This window comes from Molothrus ater, chromosome 3 (genome assembly GCF_012460135.2).
Source record: "Molothrus ater isolate BHLD 08-10-18 breed brown headed cowbird chromosome 3, BPBGC_Mater_1.1, whole genome shotgun sequence".
Taxonomy (NCBI): Eukaryota; Metazoa; Chordata; class Aves; order Passeriformes; family Icteridae; genus Molothrus; species Molothrus ater.
In genome coordinates this window covers 22725593-22748375 of record NC_050480.2, presented here as the reverse complement: position 1 = coordinate 22748375, position 22783 = coordinate 22725593, and the positions used below count along the sequence as shown (strand labels likewise).

The 22783-nt window shown below is 40.7% G+C and overlaps 1 protein-coding gene across 1 annotated transcript in view; it reads right to left on the bottom strand.

The window, feature by feature from the left end:
• KCNH1 (potassium voltage-gated channel subfamily H member 1) overlaps positions 1-22783 on the bottom strand; it is a 179956-nt gene that overhangs the window by 91952 nt on the left and 65221 nt on the right. Inside the window, 1 exon segment of the mRNA XM_036380586.1 lies at positions 2833-3032. Coding sequence (XP_036236479.1) covers positions 2833-3032 — 200 coding nt within the window.

The window sequence follows — 22783 nt, the reverse complement described above, 5'->3', positions numbered from 1 at the left end:
GAACAGGGTTTGGGGATAACAAAATCCTTGGGGGATGGTCTATGATGAAGCACGTCTAGGACACATTATTTGAGAGGAACATCGAGTAGTCTGAGTCTGCCTCTTTTTTCATTATTATTTTCTTAGTAATAGCTACTCCATCCAATTAAGGAGCACTCCAGTTGAGCTTCAGAATTATTCCTACACATTTTCCTAGGTGGAAAGAAAAGATGTCTCACTGCAAATACTCCTGAAAAACACAAAAGTAACACAGGAAGCACTATGGCTATGCCTACACTTTGAAATGGGCTTCTGTGCAAGATCTGAGCAGAGAACCAAGCTATTAATTCTGTGCATGGCACTGGTTTCAGATATCATGCCTGGTACTCCAAAGGCAAATAACTCCACCACCAATATCAACATCTTTGGCCCACCTCCAAACAGACATTTTATTACAGATACAACTTCTTAAAAGAGATGTATTTGTATAGTGCTTAGGTGTAGGGCACTCAGGGATGATTTTTCTTGGCTGCCCTGTACAGAAGAGCTGCCAAAACTGCCAGTTCCCAGTTTTCCAGGCTCACAGAAATGAGCTGGGGCAGCAAGGCCAGCATTTAACAGGGAACACAGGCAGTGGCCATATCTGTCTTTTCCATTATCTCATTTACTCTGGCGATAAAAATACTCTCTAGTGGCATATTCTTGCCAAATTTTACTACTGGAATTACACACACTTTCCAGTTACCTGGACATCACACACAAAAAGGGTTGTTGCAATAGAAATAGCAGCAAACCCCCCTGAGTATACAAGAGAATATTTGAAATGATGCTATTATCCAAAAACTTTTTGGTATAGCAGTCTTAGAGGAAGTTAACCAATTTTCCATTCTCCATTTAAAGAAGTTGTCTCCAGACTTCACAAAAATGAAAGCGATTAAAGACATTTGAGATCTACAGATAAATGGAAGAAGACTTTCATTTGTAAGGGAGGTAAGAAATGTATCTTCATGGATCAATTTTAGAATCTTTCAGTAGCTCTTGGTTAAATTTTGTTGCAGTGGCATTTTCTAGACCAATAACTTAGCGTGTCTGCAGTGAACACTGAACTGACTAATTCGTGGCCTACAAAATAGTGACAGGACCAGTTCTGTGCTCAGTTCATATTTAAGTCTCTGCCGCATCTGTAGGAAGCTGCACTGCCTTTCAGAGGAGCACAAGTACCACTGTTCTGCCTCATGAGCAATACATGTTTTATTCATGACAAAACATCCCAGAAGTTATGCACAGGCATCAAAACAACAGAGCTCAGACCTGGGAGTTTATGGATTGGCACAGCCAACCACAGCTTTTGCTGTGCAGATGAAAGCTGAATTCTTGATTTAGCAGTCATGGCCAGCAGCAGTTCAGCTATGAACACACCAGTTACTGAAAACAGCACTGTATTAAGATCTTTGGTGTCCTGACAATTGGAGACTTCTTTCCTGCTTATTAAGATAATTCTCAAAGGCTACACTGAGTATTGTTGTGCTTGGTTTGGTTATTCTGCTGTTTCCAAATGCATCCTCTTAAAGCATTTCTCTCCTTATCAAAGGAAGCCAAGAATGAACTTTGAAGATATGCTAAAAAAAAAAAACCAACATGTTTTACATAGCAATTTTTTCTTGTTGTTTTGTTAAAATGATGACAGGAGTTTGTAATGGGGGCTGAATGAAAGCACCAGCACTCATTACACTATGTATCCTCAGATGTCTCCCCACCTTCTCCAAATGCACCTACCTCGAATCACAACCCCACACAAAGACAGATTGTGAGAAAACATGTAGAACAGCTTCTAACCAGTGCTATCCAGCACTAAAATATAATTTCTTTCTGAAAGCTAGTATGGCAGACAGTGCTTACAGAATCATGTCTGGGATCTAAAAATGGCAGATATGCTGAAGACCATTTAGGAAAGCAAACAGTGCCCTGTGTGCCCCTCAGTCTCCAGGCAGCTCAGTGCAAGGCCACATCTGTTCTCCTCCTTCATAACGATGCTGTAACAGCTGTACAGAAATGACACTGTTTGCTCTTTAACTGCATCATCCACGGTTCAGAATACTAAATTAAGCTGCCAACCAGAAGGCTGGTGACCAGAGCATTGGTATGATTTCCTGAATGATCCACCCCACAAATCACATCTCTTTACAAGCAGAAGAAAAACTGCCTATCCCCACAAAAATTGGCAACTAATATGAAAGCGACAAGGAGCTACATTTGTACATTTGTTCTGGTGAAAGGCCATCTGTTATTTTAAAAGACAGAATGGGAATTTATTTGTCAATTCAATGAATCAGAATGGTAACGCTTGCCTTACACAAAGTAGATTTCAAGCAATACGTTATTAAATACTTCCAGTTTTCATTAATATCTTTAACCTGCACACAGAATATTACATTCAAACTCTCCAATGACAAAAAAAAATTATCTTGTTTTCAGGCCCACAGAGCTGCAAGCAACCTCACAAGAAATATTGCAAAAAAAAATCTCATTTGGAAAAACTGTGAGGTTGTGTTACAGTCTGGAACTTGTTATTTACTTATCACCTTTATTTATAGTAAACTGAGCTTTTCTCTTTATCACTTTTATACTACTTCATACCATTTCACTAGCAAAACATACATACTTTTACCACTATCATATGTCAGTATGACAGAATAGCTGAAATACTGTATTTAAAAGTTAAAAATTAAGGGAAGCTGCTGCTTAGAACTATTTAAAGAATATTTGTCTCCTTTACTAAGACAGTACCTCCTGTTTATTTTAATGGACTACTTTCAGGATGTGACTTCTTTCCTTGCAGTTTAATTTACTTACCTTTTCAGTATCTATTCCCCTGGACATTGACCAGGTGGAAACGATGTAATCCATCACTCGTTCACTCAGTCCTTTGGGGACCTGGTAGAGCTTCAAAAAGTCCCGGACGCTGTTCAGCATTTCATGGTATCTGTTTGTGTTAGCGTACATCTGCTGAAATATGGTTGTCACATTACCAAAAATGGTGGCATACAGAAGGGCTGTGAAAAAGAAGAAAAAACACAGAGAAAATACATGGTAAGATGTGGTGATCAGTCTGTGTTCCACTGGGCTTTAAGGCTGGAAATGCTAGGTCATAAAAATGCATGCAAATATCGGTGCTTTATTAGGAGGGCCTGATGAGCACAAGCATTTTATAGGTCACCTTCAGCACTGCAAACTGAGGACCACCACCTTCTTTTTTGAGAGCATGTCCTGCATCCCAGACCTCCTAAAACACGATTGTTTGCCCATTAAACAGCTCAGAGTACCCAAAACCTTATGAAACAACAGTAGACAGAAGAATTTTAAGAGAAATAACTCAACAGCAAATACTTTAATTTTTCATCTCAGGTTTATGGCACCTGTGTTGAAATACCACCAGTGACAGATTTCCAGGCTTTAAGTGCATTATCACAGCAGTAAGCTGAGTCATCGTTACCCACCTCGGAGTGACAGCAGCAGTGCATCAAAGCAGAAGATGGAATATGCAATAAACAGCTACCATGGGTCAGTAATTTATAGACAGAAGTTTAATAATACATAAAAACTCACATTACATTTTACATTCTTCAGGCAAAAGAACAGCAAGGCCTGAGGCAAGATCTAGAGCCCTCAGAGGCAGACCTTTGCACAGCCCTCCTGACTTCACACAACACAGTTGTGAAGCCAGCTGGTTCATCAAGATGGGTTTAAGAATAAACACCAGGCAGAAAAAAAAAGGCAGCGTTTCCAAGCGTGGAGAGAAGCAGATGAAAACACACAGGACTTGAGAAGCTCCATCTGCTGAAGGCCAAGAGAGAACAGCAGGCTGGTGGCAGCCTCAGCAGCCAGCTTTGATAGCTTGCAGAGGCTGGGGCTGGGGCTCTTCCAGCCAATCCAGCCCTGGATGAAATGGAGAGACAGGAAGCCTCAAGGGGAGCTCTCTCTTATGAATCAGGTCAGTGATATGTGACACGTTGGCTGTAGAGGGAGAGGAACAGTCAGACTGCAGATGTGATGATAACCACCCATAAGTGCTCTGGCTTGCTGAGTAAGTTCTTCCTCTTAATCATTTCCTGTCCCCCAAAACAAGCACTAAATTGTGAGTACCATATCTCTTCCACTTGAAATAAAAATAAGTCAATGAGAAGACATAGTTATAAAAAATATATTTTGCTTTACTGAAGTACCCCTTTTTGCTGTTTATTTATTCCTTCACCAGCTACTAAAAAAAATCATCCCACTCCTTCCTTTGAGAATGCAGCTATTTATTCAGGTGAGTGTTATAGGCAGATATCCTTAAGCCAATTAAGATGCTCTAGGGTTCTATGACCAACAAAAATCTTTGATACTGTGCAAAAGAAACTTATGGAACAGTCTTTGCCCTGATCATCAAGAGATGTGATTTAAGTTAAGGTTAGCTCAAGGCCCTTACACTGCTGATTTTCTGTAGAATTCCTTCTTGATGCTGCATGACTTTCCTTTTTATGAGTTTCTGTAGAGAACAGGTCTCCCTTTTTTCCATCTATTCCTCTGTACAAACAGGTATAAAAATATGCAGAAAAATGTGCTCTCTCAGAGGGGAAGAGCATTATTACAGTGACCAGAAACATTTATTTTCCCTGTTTAACCTAAACTTGTGCTTGAACAAAACTATACTGGGCAGTCCAGTGAGTAGTGGAGAATGATAAAATGCTTTACAAAACAGATTTACCATAATAGCTCCTTAATTCATTAGTATTTCTGTATTAGAACAGCATTACCTATCCCTGAGTAAGTCCTGGTTTGCTCTCTCTTATGCAGATGCAAAGATGACACTACAGGAGACTGCAGCAGCACAAGAGCCAGCCCAGCACTGAAACAGGTGACAAATTAGAGAGAGGATGGCAAGCAGATTTTTATCTTTGCTCTCTGGAAAACAGTGAGACAGTGAGACCTGGGGGTTCAGTACCTTGGCATGTACAGCTCCAGGCCAGCAAAGGTAAAATGCAGTCCCCACTCTGTCCCATTAATGTCCAGCTTTAATGTGAAGCCTAAAGAAAAGCCAGAAGTTTGATTGCTTATTTTGATTATTATAAAGCAATGAACTTCCACTGCAAACTGCAGTTCCAGTATGACAATTATCTTGGCAAGGGAAATTATTCCTGCCTAGATTAATTTTTTTTAATTCCCAAGCTTACATCCTTAATTTATCATTAGCCAACCATTTTATTACTATTAAAGACACATCAAAGCCAAGGATTTTTGCAGCCTAATATTGGGTAGATACATTAGCATATTAAACCTTGAACTCTTCTGCACTGAAGGAGCTGGCTCTGTGCCTTTCCTTACTTTCAAAGGAATAATGAAATGAGCCCACTGCAGTAGACTGCAGCCCCAGAATTATTTCAGAAACACATACTCTACTAAAGGAAGAAAGTTGGGCTATTTATGACAGAGCAAAATCTCCAGCATTTCTTCTCCAGGAATGTCAAGATCCCTCAGAAATGATGTGGCACTCACCCCCTGATGTAAATATTATTTTCTTACAATAAAGAAAAACATGTTGTCCCCAACAATGTGGCTGCTCATTTACACTGCAGTCATTTAAACCAGTGTTTAAATAACATCACAGACAGGACCATAGTAATTGCAGCAGCAAATTACCCACAAGTGAATCATGAAGGTCAGACACAGGTAGCAAAGGTCGCCGAATCATCTGCTATTTTTAGTGATGTTACAAGTAAGAATATAGAAATAAATACAAGCCAGTGTAGGCCCACAGTAAAAGATCTGGGGTCTAATTTTAGACTTGTAACAGGAAGAAATTCTGTCTGTAAGAATGAGAGCTTTACAATTACTCCATTTACAGATGTAAGTGCTGCATTTGGTTCCTGAGATGAATCAACAGACTGCCGATGATTTGTTCAAAACACACTCATGCAATGGCCTGGCACACAAAAGGTGTGCAGAACTACACAGCAACAAGTGAGACCAACTTCAACTACTGAACAATCTCTTATATCCTGCCCCCAGGACTTGCAGTACTTTCTGAAAATGAACTGCCTTCATTTTTGCTGCCTGGAAAGCTGATTGAGAAAGTCTGTCTGTCTGCATGTAAATTCCAATTTAACAATTAAAAAACCAAAATAAACCCCTTTTAGATACTGCAGTAACATAAGTACTATTCAAAGAGCAAGCACCTGCATTTACAAATAGTAGATGATTTAAATGGATAATTGCACTTCTGTTTCGCCAACAAGTTCATAATATACAACAAATTTTTCAGTTCATAGAAGGTTGAAAGCACAGCCTTGAAAATTTGTTGCACTGTATCACTTCTTACTGAATATGAAACACAACTGTAAATTAACCAGAAAAACTGCATGTCTCAAAGGCATTTTTCAGATAGCACATTGTGAGGTCACACAAAATTAACACGGATCAGATAAAAAGAAAAGCAGAAATTAATTGTATGGATCATCTCATAATTCTATGAGAAAATTACATTATTTTCAAATGTGCAATTAGAACAATGTAAGAGCTTATAATTGCTTGAGATTAGGGGTCTTGATTAGTGGTAATTATGCCTACTGATGGGTAGAGAACATGCAGTTAATAGAAAAGCACTGAACTGTTAAGCACAATATACAAGCAAATACCAAACTGAACAGGTATCTTAAAGAATTGTTCACAAAGCTAGTTTTGATAGAATTGTTCTTTGTAGTCTTGCAATCTGATACCAAAGCTTCTGAAGCGAGATGTACCTATCAAGTGTCTACACAACCTTCTAGAACAGTACAGACAGACCCAGAGCTGCCTAATTTGCTTCTTCTTAGGAAGTTTTGTGCATTATAAAGTTTCCTATTTGTAATCTTTTATCTACCCTTTGTTTTTTTACTAACACAATGTATAAAGATATAATTCCATTTAGCTAGTAAAGAATAAATGTAAACAACTTAGCCAAAATCGAATAGGTCAATTAATTTTCTGCACTTCATGACTTTTCACAATATATATCCAGAACATTCTCACCTGTTATAAAACAAATTACAATTGCTAGTCATAGCATGTACATCACTTCCTGAATTTCACAACCCGGGAAATAGCATTTTTTTTCAAGTGAAAGTAAATTCCCAGAACAGCTCTCCCCCTTGCTGTCCCAGTAACTGTTAAATCCTGCTCTTCCCACAGCTCTCTGTTCTTCTGGACAGAAACAATACACTGCTCCACCTCCCTCTTTCATGCCACCAGCTTCTAATTTGCACCTCTGAAGCAAGGCAGTAGCAATGGCAAAGATCAGAGAACTGGCACACTACTGAGCAAGTCTGAAAATCAATTTAATGGCAAAGAGCAAAGCAGGAAGCCTGAATAGGCTATGAGGGACATGCACATCAAACCATGTGGCACAAGCACTTGACTGCTAGGATGAAAGATGAGAGACCACAGGCAAATTTTATTAAACTCTTAGTTGAATCCTACAGCAAATCTTCTTACTCTCATCATCACATTTGGTGAAATCACCCTGCTGACAGCAAAATTGGGACAGAGAAGGACAACACTGGGCTCCAGCTACAATGGAAATGTCTCCCCTGCAGAAGGGTAGGACACCAGTGATGACACAATTGATAAAGGCTAAACAACAGAGCATCAGCACATGGGGTTTTTTCATCTTCCCATCACCAAAAAAAAAAGAACTGCAATGAAATGAACGTTAGAGACATAAACAAGGGAACAGCTGCTCTAAGAAGCCACTTAAGCAACTACCAAGGACTAGAGTAGTAGAAACATCTGTGCACCTTAAAATAGGCTGTCTGCAGTGTATGAGGGCAGAAAGGGAAGTTAAGAACAGCTATAGAAGAAACACCAGAGGCAGCTCCTGCTGCTTCTCTCCTCACACCCTTCCCTAACTCTACAAAATAAAAGCAGCCTGCTACTACAGCAGCACAGCCATATAACCTCCTGTTACCTCACTGATTTGCAATGACTTATATTTTACCAGTTTAAGACTTAATATAGGAGAGGCAAGTTTTGGTAAACTACCAAACCTTCCAAAGATGTTGAATTCCAGCATCCCTTAGGATGCTTCAAAGCCTTTTTTTTTTTTTTTAAGATGTTGATCTGGAAGCACCCACACAGCTGATAGCAGCAATCACAGGTGTTTTGGCTGGCAAGCAACACGCACAGCAAAGCTCTCTTAACAGGTTTTGCTCTTGCCCTCAGCATGTTTGGGCTAAGATAAACAGCATGGAAAAACACACAGAGCACAACTGATCAGAGGAGCCATCAGAGCCACAGTGAGTACAAGCCAGCAGAAGAAACTTCAGCATCAGGCCTGTGAGAAAGCTCTTTATCATGAACAGCTCTCTCCTGTCAGCTGACAGTGAAGGGCCAACACCACCCTGGCTCTCTATGAAATGCTGCATCTTGGATCCAAGAGCCTGCTTATGAAAAGAGAGGATGAAGCCTCCTGCCAATCCAGAGTGGTGGCTATTACCTCCCGGGCTAAGGATCCTACTTCTGCACAGCAGCACCTGACTAAATTAACACAGTCCCACTAATTAACACTGTAAAATCTAGATTTTGGCAAATTGAGAAGTGTCCCAACTAGTAAAACAGCAAGAATCCTGATTCACAAAACTCATCACTCATTTGTTTTGACAGCTACAGTTTAGAATTGTATTTATCCTGAAAGGTACCAACAGACACCAGAGGGGGATTTAAAGGCAGCCACAGACTCTACTGCAGCCAAAATGCTTGCAGAAAAGCAGATTATACGAAAGTAATCAGATGCAAAACAAGTCACAAGTAGCCTGTGAGGACTTAGATGTGTTCTTGGTTGAGAAATTAAGGAGTAACAATCTGGTCATACACTAACTTTCTGCTGTAAAGGGACACCAAGAGAAGACAACAGAAGCAGCATGCTGAAAGGAATTAAAGAGAAGAGCATCTTGGATACAGTGAGACTTCAAGCTGATAGACTTCAAAATCCCTAACCACGAGCATCTCTCACTTTCAGGGAAACAGGGTTGTACACTCTTATTCTATAAACAAACAGCACTTGCAGACCAATGAGTTCACCTGACTCTTCTTACTTAAATTACCTGAAGGCATCCATTTCTCTGCAAGGCCCAGCACTTCCACTGACTATAGTGAGTCCCAATGAGGGTAGCACTGTTTTTCATTTAAAAGTGCATCATAAACCAGACTGGAGGATGTATGTTCTGCCTCAACTTACAGGTAAATTCTTAGACCTGACAGAAAGCTATGACTAACTCCAAACACAGTAATACCTAGCCATTAATTGAAATTAAGGCCTTAACCCTTGATAACAAAAAGACTTTCCAAGAACTCGCACAGTTTAATCAACAAGTCCACAGAAAACTCCTTGCAGACTCAATTTATTTCAGAGAAAATGTAACAATATGGGACAACAAGATCAACAGGCAAGATTTGAAGTAGTGATAATGATAAATCAAAGGTAAGACTAGAGAAAAAGGAAGATTCTACAGAAAATGGCACTTCCCAGTCACCTCTCTAAATTTTATTCCCCACAAGATAGGTTTATCTCTGATAAGGTAAAAAAGAATGGCAAGAAAATGTACCAATTTTCACAACTACAGTTCCTGTAAAGAGCAGTATATTTATCACAACATCTTCAGGAATGTCATAAAGGATTAGTCTAGAGCAACGCTGAAGTACACATGCTCAAAACATGGAGCATCATCAAGATTTGCTCGATGTGCCAATTTGATTACCAAGAAGAAAGTAAGTGTACAAACAGATAAGATCTACAAAAACTATCTCTGTTCCAAACATACCAGGGCAGACTCCCCAGTGGGACACTTTTACCAACACAGGATGAACTCAGCTCAATGAGTTCATGGTAAAACACTAGCAGGTTTTACCATGATGAGAATTAATAAAATGCCAAATCTGATTAAATCCTCTGCAATTTGTAAGAAAGGACACTCTTTTACTGTTTTGTAGAATTTTATGGACAATAAAATTTAAATTGTCTAGAAAATTGAAATGGATTTCCATTTCATTTCCCAGCACTAATGAACAGATCACCATTTAAATGACGACTGAGCCATTTAAGGGCATAATTTTTCTTCTACAGTTTATGCAGGGTAATGCATGGCCATTTTCAATTACTTGGTTAAAATTAAATCTCCAGATACTGCTTCTAGATTTTTACTCATTTGCACCCACATGAAAGCTTTTGCTTTCAAAGCTCAGTTTTATCTACTCTCAACTTAGCTCAAATGGTTTCCCCCAGTTAAACACCAACTCTCCTCATTGTAAAATCTATTACTGAAATAGACCTACACAAACAAAAGAACAAAAACAAATTCAAAAGCCACAATTAGGAAAAGTTCTCTTCGTGTGAAACTGCTTACCTACGTTGTTGTTAGCATTCCTCTGTTCATGCTGTTTCCTCTGTGACTTGTATCATCCTTTCTACATGGCCTTGCAGGAGGGAAATCTAAGGACACTCAAGGAGATCATCTGTTATCCAAACCTTCTGGTCCTTTCCCTTCATTGCTGCCACACATTCTGCTGGGCTTTGCACTGCTGCCTCAGGTCTGTTCCTGATAGCAACTATTGGGCCTCCTCTTGCAATAACCTACTGTGGTCTTTGAGAGTTCAGTACTGGATCTGAATTTTGCATACCAAAGCCACCATCCAGCACTTACACATACGGATTTCTGGACAAAGCTTGCCCCCATCACTGATGCAACACAAGAGTTTAATGGCTAAAGTCACTTGCAAAGTTCAAGCAAAATTCTCCTGTCTGATTCCTTTTGGTCATTGCTTCAACCTCATTTAATTAAGGAATCTTACATTTAGAGTAATTCTTTGTTCCAAATGATAACTGGCTTCAGGTGGCTCCTCTCTACTCCCACCAGAGCACCCCTGTGGGAAGTTCATAGCTGGCTGCATTCCTTGCTGATCATGTTCAGATCTGAAAGAACCAGTGAGACCACAAGAAGGAAGGACCCAAGGCTTCCCCTGAGACTGCAGTGATCTCACTTCTCATTAGGCTTAAAACCTCTACTCAGCTATGCTTAAGCACTACTGCAAGGTGTGGGCATGTCTGCCTGTGGTGGAAGTTAAGGACACAGTTCAGAGAAATACCAAGACAATGCATTTCTCTTCAACCCCTAACTTTCATCCAATGACTTACAAAAGCTTCTGCTGTCTATGTAGCAGTACAGCACAGTCTTTTTTTAGGTTTTGTCTTCTCTGAGAACAAAAGAAAAGGTAAAATTTTAATGCCTATAAATTACCCCAACATAAAAGCAGAGTGGGATGGAGGTACTCTGGTGTCATTTTGAAGAGAACCAAAGGTAGGTGGTAAGAGTGCTGGCCTCAACCAGGCAGCTGATGGAAAAATTGCATATCCCTTGTCTCACAGACTCCAGAGAGAAGACACTTCTTTGGATTAACTGTATTGTCCCCAAACACAAAATTAGTTAAACAAAACCCTGAAAGCAACTGAAAGTGGGTACCTGGAAGCCTGTGTCTTCTGTAGCTCACCTGGTTTACACTCTGCAGGCCCTTCAAGCTGACTTTGCTCCAAGCAGTCTCACTGTGAAACCAGCAGTGACCTCTGCACTGCCCAGACACCAGGGAGGCTGTGCTCATCACCCAGGAGCTCCAGCTCTGCCCAGGTGACAGACCAGCCCGCAAGAGCTAAGGGCATGGCTGCACCTGACAGGATTAATGCAAACTGGACATAAGGACAACAATTCATTCTCACTTCAGATCTCCCTACTGTGAAATTAAACCCCTAAAGCTAGTGCACTTAACTGGACTACACTGCACCTGCGTGCTTTGCCTTCTGCAGCTCAGTCTGAAGCTTTTGATGCAACCAAACCTTGGTAAGCCACCCTGGGGTGCTGTTACTTCAATAGCCACAGCCAGACTGCAAGGGGCTCATCACCAACCTGCCAATCCCTTCTTGCACATGCACAGATTTTACTTCTGGATGCAACAAGTACAAACAATTACGTGAGTATTTTCTGCACAGGGTCTTCAAACACCTCCCAAACAAACCTAAAGACAAAGTGGTCCAAAACTGTTGCCCTGATTTTTTAAGATTTTCTAAGCCTTCTGATGTTTACATTCTTGTAACGAACTTTCTCATACACTTTCTGTAAATAACTTATTGTTTTGATACTTTCTGTAAGTAACTTATTGTTTTGCATTCCTTTATGGAGGAAGAGAAATTTGATAGACTGTTAGTTTGTCCAGTGTCATTGGAGAGGTGGTACTTTCACCCTCCAATCCACTGTCACTTTTAGAAATCTAAAAATGTTAGAGTCAGAAAATAAACTTCTCTTTTCTTGACCTTGAGAGCAGCGGCGTGTGTGCTCATGTTGCTTCATGTCCTATAGTGACACAAAACCTCCCCTCTTCTGGTATCACCAAATAGTTACAAAGATTTAATACTGTTCATAACACAAATAAGAATAATGAAGTTTGGAATTATGTTGACTAAACCAGTGAGGTTGGAGACAAAGATGACATTTGCCAATGAGGACTAATTTGGGGTGCTTAAAGAAGAATTGTCACTGGAATGACTAGGTCTGAGTCATGCTCCTCCCACACACTAATCACAGGTGTGCTTGCAGACCAAAATCAAGAGGTGCACACAGTATTTACAGGAATGTGACATGGGAATAACTCATAGACAGTGGCTTCTCAAGGGGGCCCTGCTATACTGACAAGTGAAATGATAGGCTAGTGAAGACACAGAGGGTTTATCAAAAAATAACTGGAACCACTGTTGTGTTTTTAATGACATACCATGGATGACTGCATGTGAGAGGAACACTTGCCTCTGGAGTGGTGAAGAGGGTTACAGCCTAACTTTCTGAAACAGGTATTCATTTCTCTTCCTATGGCTCCAGTCTTAAAAGTACTTTTCTTCCAGGCTGAGTCTGCTCTTTTATTAGAACTCAGCAGGACTAAAAGCAGCAGTAAACATGCATACAGCTGGGAGTTCCATTCCTCAGTTCTAAAAAGGATAATCATGATATTCAGGGGTAGATGCTACTGGGTAAGAGATACTGCCTAAATTCTTTTTAAAGTAAATATTACACAGAAATCATCTGACATCTAAAAGATATCAGGCAGCTGCATTTTGTGTTTTGTTAGCAAGTCACCAAAAAATGCAGATATATTTGCACATAAACAAACATAACCAGCCAGAAGTAAGGATGTGTTACTATCCCACTGGGACCTTTTTAGAGAACTGTCCTGCTTGTGCAGTACCTGCCAGGCACCCAGAAATGGCATTTGCAGATGCTAATAAGCTGAAACTGTCCAACAGAAAGTACAGAGGACTCTCAAAGGCAATGAAATATCTCTGTCAGTAATTTGCACTTACAAACCTCATCCAATAGTTAGGCACACAAAGCTTTTCCTTGCTTAGGGAAGAACGATTGGGGAGGTTATAGTACAAGTATAATCCCCTGCAGTCACTGAACATCTGGGATACAACAGGCCTGTTTCAAGTATCAGTGCAGGAGCAGAGATCTGAGCTTAGGTCTGTCCATTCTTCTGAAGAGTTCCTTCACCTAAAGGTGACTGAGTATTTTGAATCAAACAGAAAGGAAAGGAAACAAGTTTTTACTAGTAGAACTGCTCCAATCTCCATAAATACAGCAGGGGTGTGTTCCCAATATTTCCATATCCTTGAAGCCTTTGAACCATGAATTAATGGATTAGAATGGAGGAGGCAGATATCTCTGGACACAAACACAGACTCTGCTCTCACCTCTCCACAGTGAGTAATGTGTTTTCTGGCAGGCTTGCTCAGAGAAGCTTTACTTGACCAGCCACAGCAGGTCAAGGACACCTACTATCCTAGCACTCCCAAAAGATCCTAGGAAAAGTAATTTCTAAGATTCATTGAAGTGATTTCACATACGTGCATGAACAAAGTCTTAGGAATCACAAGAAAATAAGGCAGTTGTACCAATAGGTGAAATCTCATAATAAGTAAACCCTAGCACATCATCAGGAGTCAAACCTCAGAGAAAACTTCATCACTGTGACATGGGGTACACCATGTCAGAGCAATGGCTCCTCCTGAACTTAAATCCTGATCTTTTCATTCCAAAAGGAAAAGTGCCCCAGATGCCCACTGTCTGCTGACACAACACTGGATGTAGCTTAACCCTGCAGCAGTCCCAGGGCAGTCACTAAGGGCACATTCCCTGAGAATTCTCACAGATCAGGGAGAACTTTCACAACATCAGAGGACTTCTGAAGAGTTTTTGCAGTAGTCACAAGCATTTTGCTTGATTAAGCACTGAAGAACTTGCCTTCTGTAATTCAATTTTCTGCCACATACAGGATCACCTAAGTAGGATCTTAAATCTTCCAGATCTTAAATTCTTCCTTCCCACTGATGCAGGCAACAAGAAAATCTTACAGCTCATTGGAATATGAATAGTAAGATTGGAGATGAATAGTAAGATTTGGGCAAACGATTGTGGTAAATATATTCCATGTCATTTACAGGAATTTAAGTTGTCAAAGTATAAAGAAGTAAAAAAGCAGGAACTTATTTTCACACCTAAACTGTGGTAATAACCTGCATGCTCATCTTTTGAAAGCTATGTGAAGTGAAGAACTGTTTGTAAGCTGTGTGTGCTACCATGAATATTCATTTACTGGTTTTCAGCACAAGGCAAGGATAGAATGCTTTTCAACAGCTTGAATTTCAGATATTGCACAGCTACTACTGGCTGACAGATATTAATGATTCTTGACAGAATGCTTATCTTTGAGCTGTTGCTGTAATCAATCAGCACAAGAGGAGCAGGCTATTAAAATATTTTTCTGTCAAGCTCTCTTGACATGCTTTGAATGGTACACAGCCTCAATGTTGGGTTTGGATTTCTTTAGGTATTTTGTTTGTTGGAGTCAGTTTGTTTGTTTCTGCTTGTTTTTTTCACAGGTTTCGTTGTTGTTTTGGATTGTTTTTTTAATAAGAGAATCTACCTGAAACCACACAGCTGGACTTTCTTGATCAGAACCTCTTGAAGTTGTCCTTAAATATCAGCCCTGATGCTGAGCATTCAGAATCCAGTCACCATGGTTTCAGCTCCTTCTGACAAATGTCCCTCTGTCTTTTTTCTAACCTGCCTTTCTCCATCTACACATGCATACACACTCTTCTTTAAAATGATTTCTCCCTCTCAGACTCTCGTCATCTACCTGGCCCATAATTACTCTTCATGCTTCCTTCCAGAAGTTCTACCCTCCTGTTTTCTCTCACTTCTTCCAATTTTCTATTCAATCCCCTGTCTTCCTCCAGCCTTTTAGAAACCTGTCATGGGAGCAGTGATTTAGCAGTCTCTCTGCATCACAAAGCCTGAAAAATTTAAATCAACAGCTTAGCAAACCCATCAAAGAGGTTGCCAGACCTTTTTGGCCTCAATAGAGAAGCCTAATGACTAGGAGGGAATCGAAGTTAAATTAGATGGTCGGGAGAATTGGGTTTCTTCACAGACTGAAGGAGGGGAAGAAGGGAAAGGACAGGGTTACAAACCTAAATATATAAGCAGAGGGTGAAAGAGCAGAAAAAGAATGCAGGTGAGGTTAGGAACACAGAACAAAGGAGCAGCTGATAAATGAACTTGTGAAAAAAGCACAGAGAGGGCTTAAATGTCCAGTTTTCTGCATAGGCTTGGCTTTACTGACATCAATTCTGGCCAAGATTAAAAGACTCTTCAGTGGCACTGCAGAGGGAGGGAACAGATACACAATGGTATGGTGTGTACAGAGCACAGTGAAAGCCACTCTGCACTAGTAAGACATGAAGATTTAAGAGTGGCAAGACAGGCAAAGCAGAGACCTGGAGCAGTTTGCATATGGCCACAGAGGAGTGTGTGACAGAGCTGGGAACCCAGCCCAAGCCTGCCAGCTCAGGGGCCTCTCCCCTGTCCACCAGCCCCACACTGTCAGCCCTGAAGAGACAAGCAATAGGCTTTTTCCACCTTTTGCTTTGCTCTTTTCCTATCAGCTTATTTCCTTTACAGGAACACCTGTTTGCTGTATCCAGAACCTTCTGCAAATTCAAGAGGGCAACAAGCACCAATCTCTCTGAATGTTTGGTAAATTCCAGAAGAAAAATGCTGTCTATGGCTGAATCTCCCTTTCTCCAGTAAAAAGAAAATGTACCAAAAGCCTGCTTAATGAAAAAACAGTTTTGAGTTGGGACCACGTTCACCAGGGTCAGTAAGTGAAATGCAGCAGTAGAAGGCTGAGCTGAGGCTTACAGGCATCCCTAAAACCTTTGTTTTTAGGGATGCATGTGAGAGTGTGTCAACATCATGACTGCCATGCAAGTCTCTTTAGCCTGAGCAAGTCAGACCAAAAGAACAAAGTGCCAGTGATCACAAATACTCCAGGGAGAATGTTGTTTTTGCTAGTGGCTAATAAATAGAAATTAATCCATTTTTATATCTTAAAGCAAATACTGTATGATTTTTATTTGCTTTTCTCCATTATTTCAATTATGAAAGCTTAGGGAACAAGCCAGAAAGATTTTAAAAACACCACTTTAGAACAAGCCAAGGAACACTAGACAACAAATCCAGAGAGATTATTGCAAAGGACACTACAGAGGACAAAAACATTGGGTCCTAACAATATCCTTCATACAAAGTCTAAGTAAACAAATTGTCACAAGCAAGGTGAGAAAGAGAGAGATGAAGTCCTTTGTGTTAATCTGCAGACTGACAGGAAAGAGACAACAAATCCAGAGAGATTATTGCAAAGGACACTACAGAGGACAAAAACATTGGGTCCTAACAATATCCTTCATACAAAGTCTAAGTAAACAAATTGTCACAAGCAAGGTGAGAAAGAGAGAGATGAAGTCCTTTGTGTTAATCTGCAGACTGACAGGAAAGAGCTTCAAGAGCTTCTGCACAGCCACAAATCTCTTCAGAGCATTTTCACTTGCCCACATCTCCTCATCAGTGTGCCATCAGAGACAGCATCCATCCCATCCATTCAGAGACCACTGCTCTGCAGCTGGGGGGAGAGGAGACAGTGCTTCTTCTGAGCATGCTGCCAACATTTTGCAAGTTGAACCACTTCTCCTCCCCACCTCTGGGGATCTATCCCATTTCCATTATTCTTCTATCAGTGACAAGCTAGAGGTGTTAAATCCTCAGAAGTTCTAAAGGCTACCACATCCCATACATGTTAGTGTTGTTTGAGAAGGGCCCAGGAAAGAGGGAAATTGCTCAGAAAACCATTTTTGAATGGCATCACTATGAGGATATCCAAAATAGAATACACTGTGTTTTCACATTCCTAATCCAAATGCTGGAGGGGAAAAGACATATTTATGTATCACACAAAAGCCAGAAGATTCTTAAGGGCAACCTTTTTTACTTCGCCTCACACATTAACAATATGTTTTCACTTCCAGATGATGACCACTGGGATCTGAACATTTCCAGCATTTAATGGCCAGTCCTGACTCCCTCTGCTGGTACTTCATACAGTCTCCTCTTCCTCAGCCTTAGAATAAGAGTAATGTCCTTTTAGCAGTTCCAACAGTAGTGCATAGTGGTAAAGTCTTGTCACAGCACTTTCATTAAAATGTACAAATATTTTGTTAAGTCATAAAAAATACTTTGGAATCTTTGAGGGTTCATTCAGTTTTTATCATCAGATCATCATTTTTTGTCTTTCCTGTATTATTCTGCTCTTGTACTTACAGTCTAGTACATTTAGACTTCCAGCTAGATTCAAGTTAGAACAGAATTAAGTATTAACAAACATAAAACCTCTCCTTGCCTTAATGCATGGTTTCACACTTCACACAAAAAGGACAACTGCAAATAAAAGTCTTAAACCAAATTTATCAACACTGCAATAAGAGTGAAGCACAAAGAAAGCTTCAAGTACTAAAAGTTGCAAGCTGGCAGTGTGGGATCTCATTAAAAAAGCACTGCACAAGAATGCTCAAGGCAAATGCCATTCAAACTTTTTCAACTCTGAAGTTATTTAATCGTCACAGCAATCACAAGGGATAAGGCGTTGTTTAAAGGAACTGGCTTCTGTAGGCTTGGTGCTGTTCAGTCTTCTGGAAAGGTATTCACTGTAAATGTGCCATCAATTTAAAATGTTCCTCAGTTCTGCAAAGCAATCTTTCTGACCTGAGGCTTGATACTGCCAGTTGCAGAGCACCCTCAGCTGAAACAATCCAAACAACGTGGGGCTTATGAATGCCCCAAAAGACCACAACCACAAAATGGGGGCAATCTGAAATATTCTGCAAGTAGAAATACTAGTTTCACACACACATAAAGCTAAATGCATTCTTCTGTGCTTGTTTGTCACCAATTTCAATAAACAAGCATTAAGACAACATAATTTCTGCATTAGTACTTTGTACTCATTCCCTGAGCATTAAAAGCTATGGAACCAGGGCAGTGTCAGCAAAATCTGTGTTTCCATATAATATACATTTGCATGGAACTGCCCAGTTTCCCTTTTCATTGCATTTGCAGTTTCTTAGACTGCTCTGACTGGATGAAAGCCTGCTAAAAAAGCAGCATGGAAATTATTACAATTGCTACAAAGCTGTGGACAAGCCAGTCTGAAACATCTGCTTACTTACTCAAATTTAAAAGCTCTGAGTTATTCTGGAAAAGGTGCAAGCAGCATCAGTGCTGCCACACAACTCCCTCCACCACAGTTACAGTCTTTTCTTGCTGAAGTATTCATTTCTACACTGTTTTCTGTCAGCTAACAATCCACACAGAAGACCCACTTCTCTCCATGCTTTCAGGAAAACCACAACCTGGCCCAGCCTTCCCAGCTGCATGTTTGGTTCACTGCTGTGGTTTTGTCTCATGATCTGTGTATCCAGCATCCATAGGCATCCCATGAAGTGCATACATGCACCAAAAGGCAGGTTAGCATAAACAGGTGTCATAGGCTCTCTCCCTTCACCTTGGGGAACACTTACACTTGGAAGAACTTCCAGAGAATCACACTACAGAAGTTGACCAATGACATTTAAATTTTTACCATAGGGTTTTAACAAGAGGAAGTTTAAAATTAAAGGGAAAAAACTGAACACACTGTTGGTGCTGACACTTGTGTTGGTATCACACACTCAGTACTCAACCCTGCCAACACAAACCAGCAGGTTTCAAAAGGACCCCAGCTGAGGGAGAGCTTGGAAGACAAATGCTTTAACAGCTGCCATGTGGGAAAAGAGTTTAATTAACATAATCAAAGCCATTATTAGGTTAATCACCAATTAGCATCACCAGTTAACTCACTTATGGCCAGTCCCAAATATCTAAAAATCAGTGTCTGAAATGAAGCACACACAGCACCCTGTGGTATCACACTGGACCAGAGTGAAACACAGCAGAAAATAATTTACTCCCCAAAAGAAGACACAAAGGAGGATGCTTTTAAGGATCTCAGCAAACAAAACAACATAAAAAGCCCAAACTTTTATAATAAAAAGCAACAAGTCACACTTGGCAGAAAACCAGACATGCTAAAAAGCACCTGTGCACAGCAGCACAGCTTGGGCAAGGTCAAGCACAGAACCCCCATGCAGAAAACCTCAGCTGTGCTGTTTGAGGCAAGCTTACAAAGGCAGAGCTTAAAGACCAGCCTAGCTCATGCAGTAGGTACATACTACCCACTGGCTAAAAGCTCCATCTCTCCATGACCCATCACCTTTTCCCAGGTGCTCCTAAGCCTCCCCTGGGCTCCAGCAGCATCATTTCTTCAGCAGATGCTCCTGCTGCCACAGCTGGGGCCAGCCCACGCTGCTTCTTCCAGGGGTGCTTCCCCACAGCACAGGGCTGTGTGGGCTGGGCTGTGAGCACTGGCAGCTAAAGGGTGCCTGCATGTCCTAGCTTGTCCTCAGAGCTCTGACTTTCAGGTCCTACACACGCCCATCTTTTTCCATGATTCATTCTCTTGGGTTTCATCCAGAGAAGGCAATACATATAATTTTCATGTCTATTCAGCACTTCCACTGACGTTAAACTATGTATATGGCTATCTCAATAACTGCATAATTTTGTGCATCTTTCAAATCAACACTTTCCAGTAGGTGACTATTAAGTGTCCTTACATTGTTAGTATCTTTCTCGAAAGAAGACTTGGGTTTTTTCGAAGAATTCTCTACTACGAGTATTCTCTCGCTGTCAAATTTTAATATCCAGTCCTGCTGTTCTTATATACCTGCTCTGAAGATCAAAATATCATTTTTTAAAAATAGTTAAACACCACCCTTGCTCTCAGAAATGGCTGACCTTGATAATCTCAACTTGAAAATTGAAAGATTTTGAAAGTTACAAACATGAGTCAAATGGAAAATAGAGAGAAAATGTGTAGACAACCCTAATTATAGATGTTGTTACATTTTGTTCTAATGCTATCATGATGACAGCAGACAGATAATAGCAGTAAAATCATAAATAGTAGGAAGGACTCAGAACATAAGGAATAACACAAAGCACATCATCAGCCTGTGGAATGAACAAAGCCATCGGTAAAAAAAGCTCTTTGTTTTTGGGTTGTGTTTGTTTTCCCATTCTAATCAAGCTGTATTGAACATGATCATAAAATTGTTGAAGCTGGAAAAGACCTAAAGATCCTCAAGTCCAACTGCCACCCCTGCAATGCCATGTTCACCACTAAACCATTCCCCACCCAAGTGCCACATCCACATCTTTTAAATACCTCCAGGATGGTGACTCCACCACTCCCCTGGGCACTCTATTCCCATGCCTGAATACCCTTCCCATGAAGAAATTTTTACTCATATCCAATCTAAACCTTCCCTGGTGCAACTTCCTCTCATCCTGTCATTTGTTACCTGGGAGAAGAGACCCATCCCCACCTGGCTGCACCCTCCTTTCAGGGAGTTGAGGAGATTGATAAGGTCTCCCCAGAGCCTCCTTTTCTCCAGGCTAAACACCCCCAGCTCCCTCAGCTGCTCCTCATCAGTCTTGTGCTCCAGCCCCTCCACCAGCTCTGTTACCCTTCTCTGGACTCACTCCAGCACATCAGGGTCTTTCATGTAGTGAGGGGCCCAGAACTGAACACAGAATTTGAGGTGTGGCCTCACCAGTGTTGAGTATAGGGAGATGAATGTTTCCCTACATTTCCTGTTGGCCATCCAGTTTCTGATAAATAATTGTTATCATAGCTGTTATGCTCTGTTTGCTTATCTGAGGGTGATTTTTAAGGTCCACAGTTTGAATTACAGCATACCCAGTGTATTCACCACACAGAAAGAGCACAGAGATCACACACAAGGCACACAGGAGCACAGTAGGGTTTTGCTGTTGCCCAGATATCAGCACTAACCTTAGCTGTTGATAGTAGCAGACAGTGCATATCTGCAAGGTGCAGCTCCTACCTGACAACACCAGAAATATTAGTGCCAGCATTAAAAGTGCAGTTGTTTCCACAAATAACTAGGGGGTTTAAGATAGGTAGGATTAGCCCGTGCTGCTGGGCTTCTCTATTTCAGTTTTTAATTTGCATTTTAACTTTTAAAGTTCATGTCCATTTTCTCTATTAAACATTCTGCTTAAGTGCCATTGATATACAGGTATGTGAATCCCTAATAACTTGAAAAATCATATACTCTTATGTCTCTCTTGTCTGCTGTTGTCTAAGGTCAGAGTCTTCCAGTGGGTCACCAAGACAGTTAAAATTCTTAATGCCGGGTTCCTTGTTTTTTATAAGTGTGATAATAACAAAGGTAATAAATTATAAATCTATTCTGCCTCAGAGGCATAGCAACATAAAGTCAGGTTTGCAGTCTACCAAGTAGGGAAAATCTGAAGCTAAACCCCAAATTATCAAGCACCCATGAAAAATACTGGTCAAAAAAGACAATGTGAAAGCACACAAAATAGTCTCTAATTGCTCCAAAAGGCAATCTTTTGCTTGAACATTGAAAACTGACAACATACTTTCCTCCTAGCATTTTTAAAGTTAAGTGCATTTGCAAGCAGAGATTCTGAGTTAAGTTCAGAAGAAATCCAGCCCTTTAATGAAAGGTGTTTTACCTTCCTTTACTGCAAAAGCTCTCGAAACACTGGCAGTTCTCACAGGGTCCAGTCTTTGCAACTCTTCCCAGAACACTTCAGGAAGGGCATGGCTGAAGCCAGGAGAGGAGAAATTGATGCGAAAGTAAAATCTGACCCTTAGGGTAAATAGGTTTTGTGGAGTGTGTGTTATTTTCTTCAGCTGGAACATTTCTGTGCTGCCCTCCCTCTCCTAGGGGACCTGACCATTCAGAACTGGGGCACCAAGGAGCACCTCGCTTCCCCCACCCTCCCTGGATGTGGGCTCAGCAGAGACTGGGAGGAAATCTGCTGTTCCTCAGCTCTAACTCCAGTAAATGCTCTTTTTTCACTTTAGATGAATCTACAGCCTGTTGAACCAAGAGAAGCAAGAAATCCTGTGGCATTTAAAATTACCAACAACCAACGGGCATTTTAAAGAGCAGGTTTTTTGGGAAAGTAGCCCTGCTTTACAGGAGTGCTCTGGTTCACCAGGCAGCTGGCAACTGATGGTAAAGCCCTCCAAAAGTGCTAGAACAGAAGTACTGCTGTGTAGCTACTGAAGGACAAACTCTCCCATTAGCAACCAGCAGGAAATTTGGCTGTGTGGCCTCGGGCAAACATTACTGTGTATCAACCATTTTGTGCATCACTGCATAGAAAATGGTACAAAACCAGATACTCTTCTCTTAAATGTA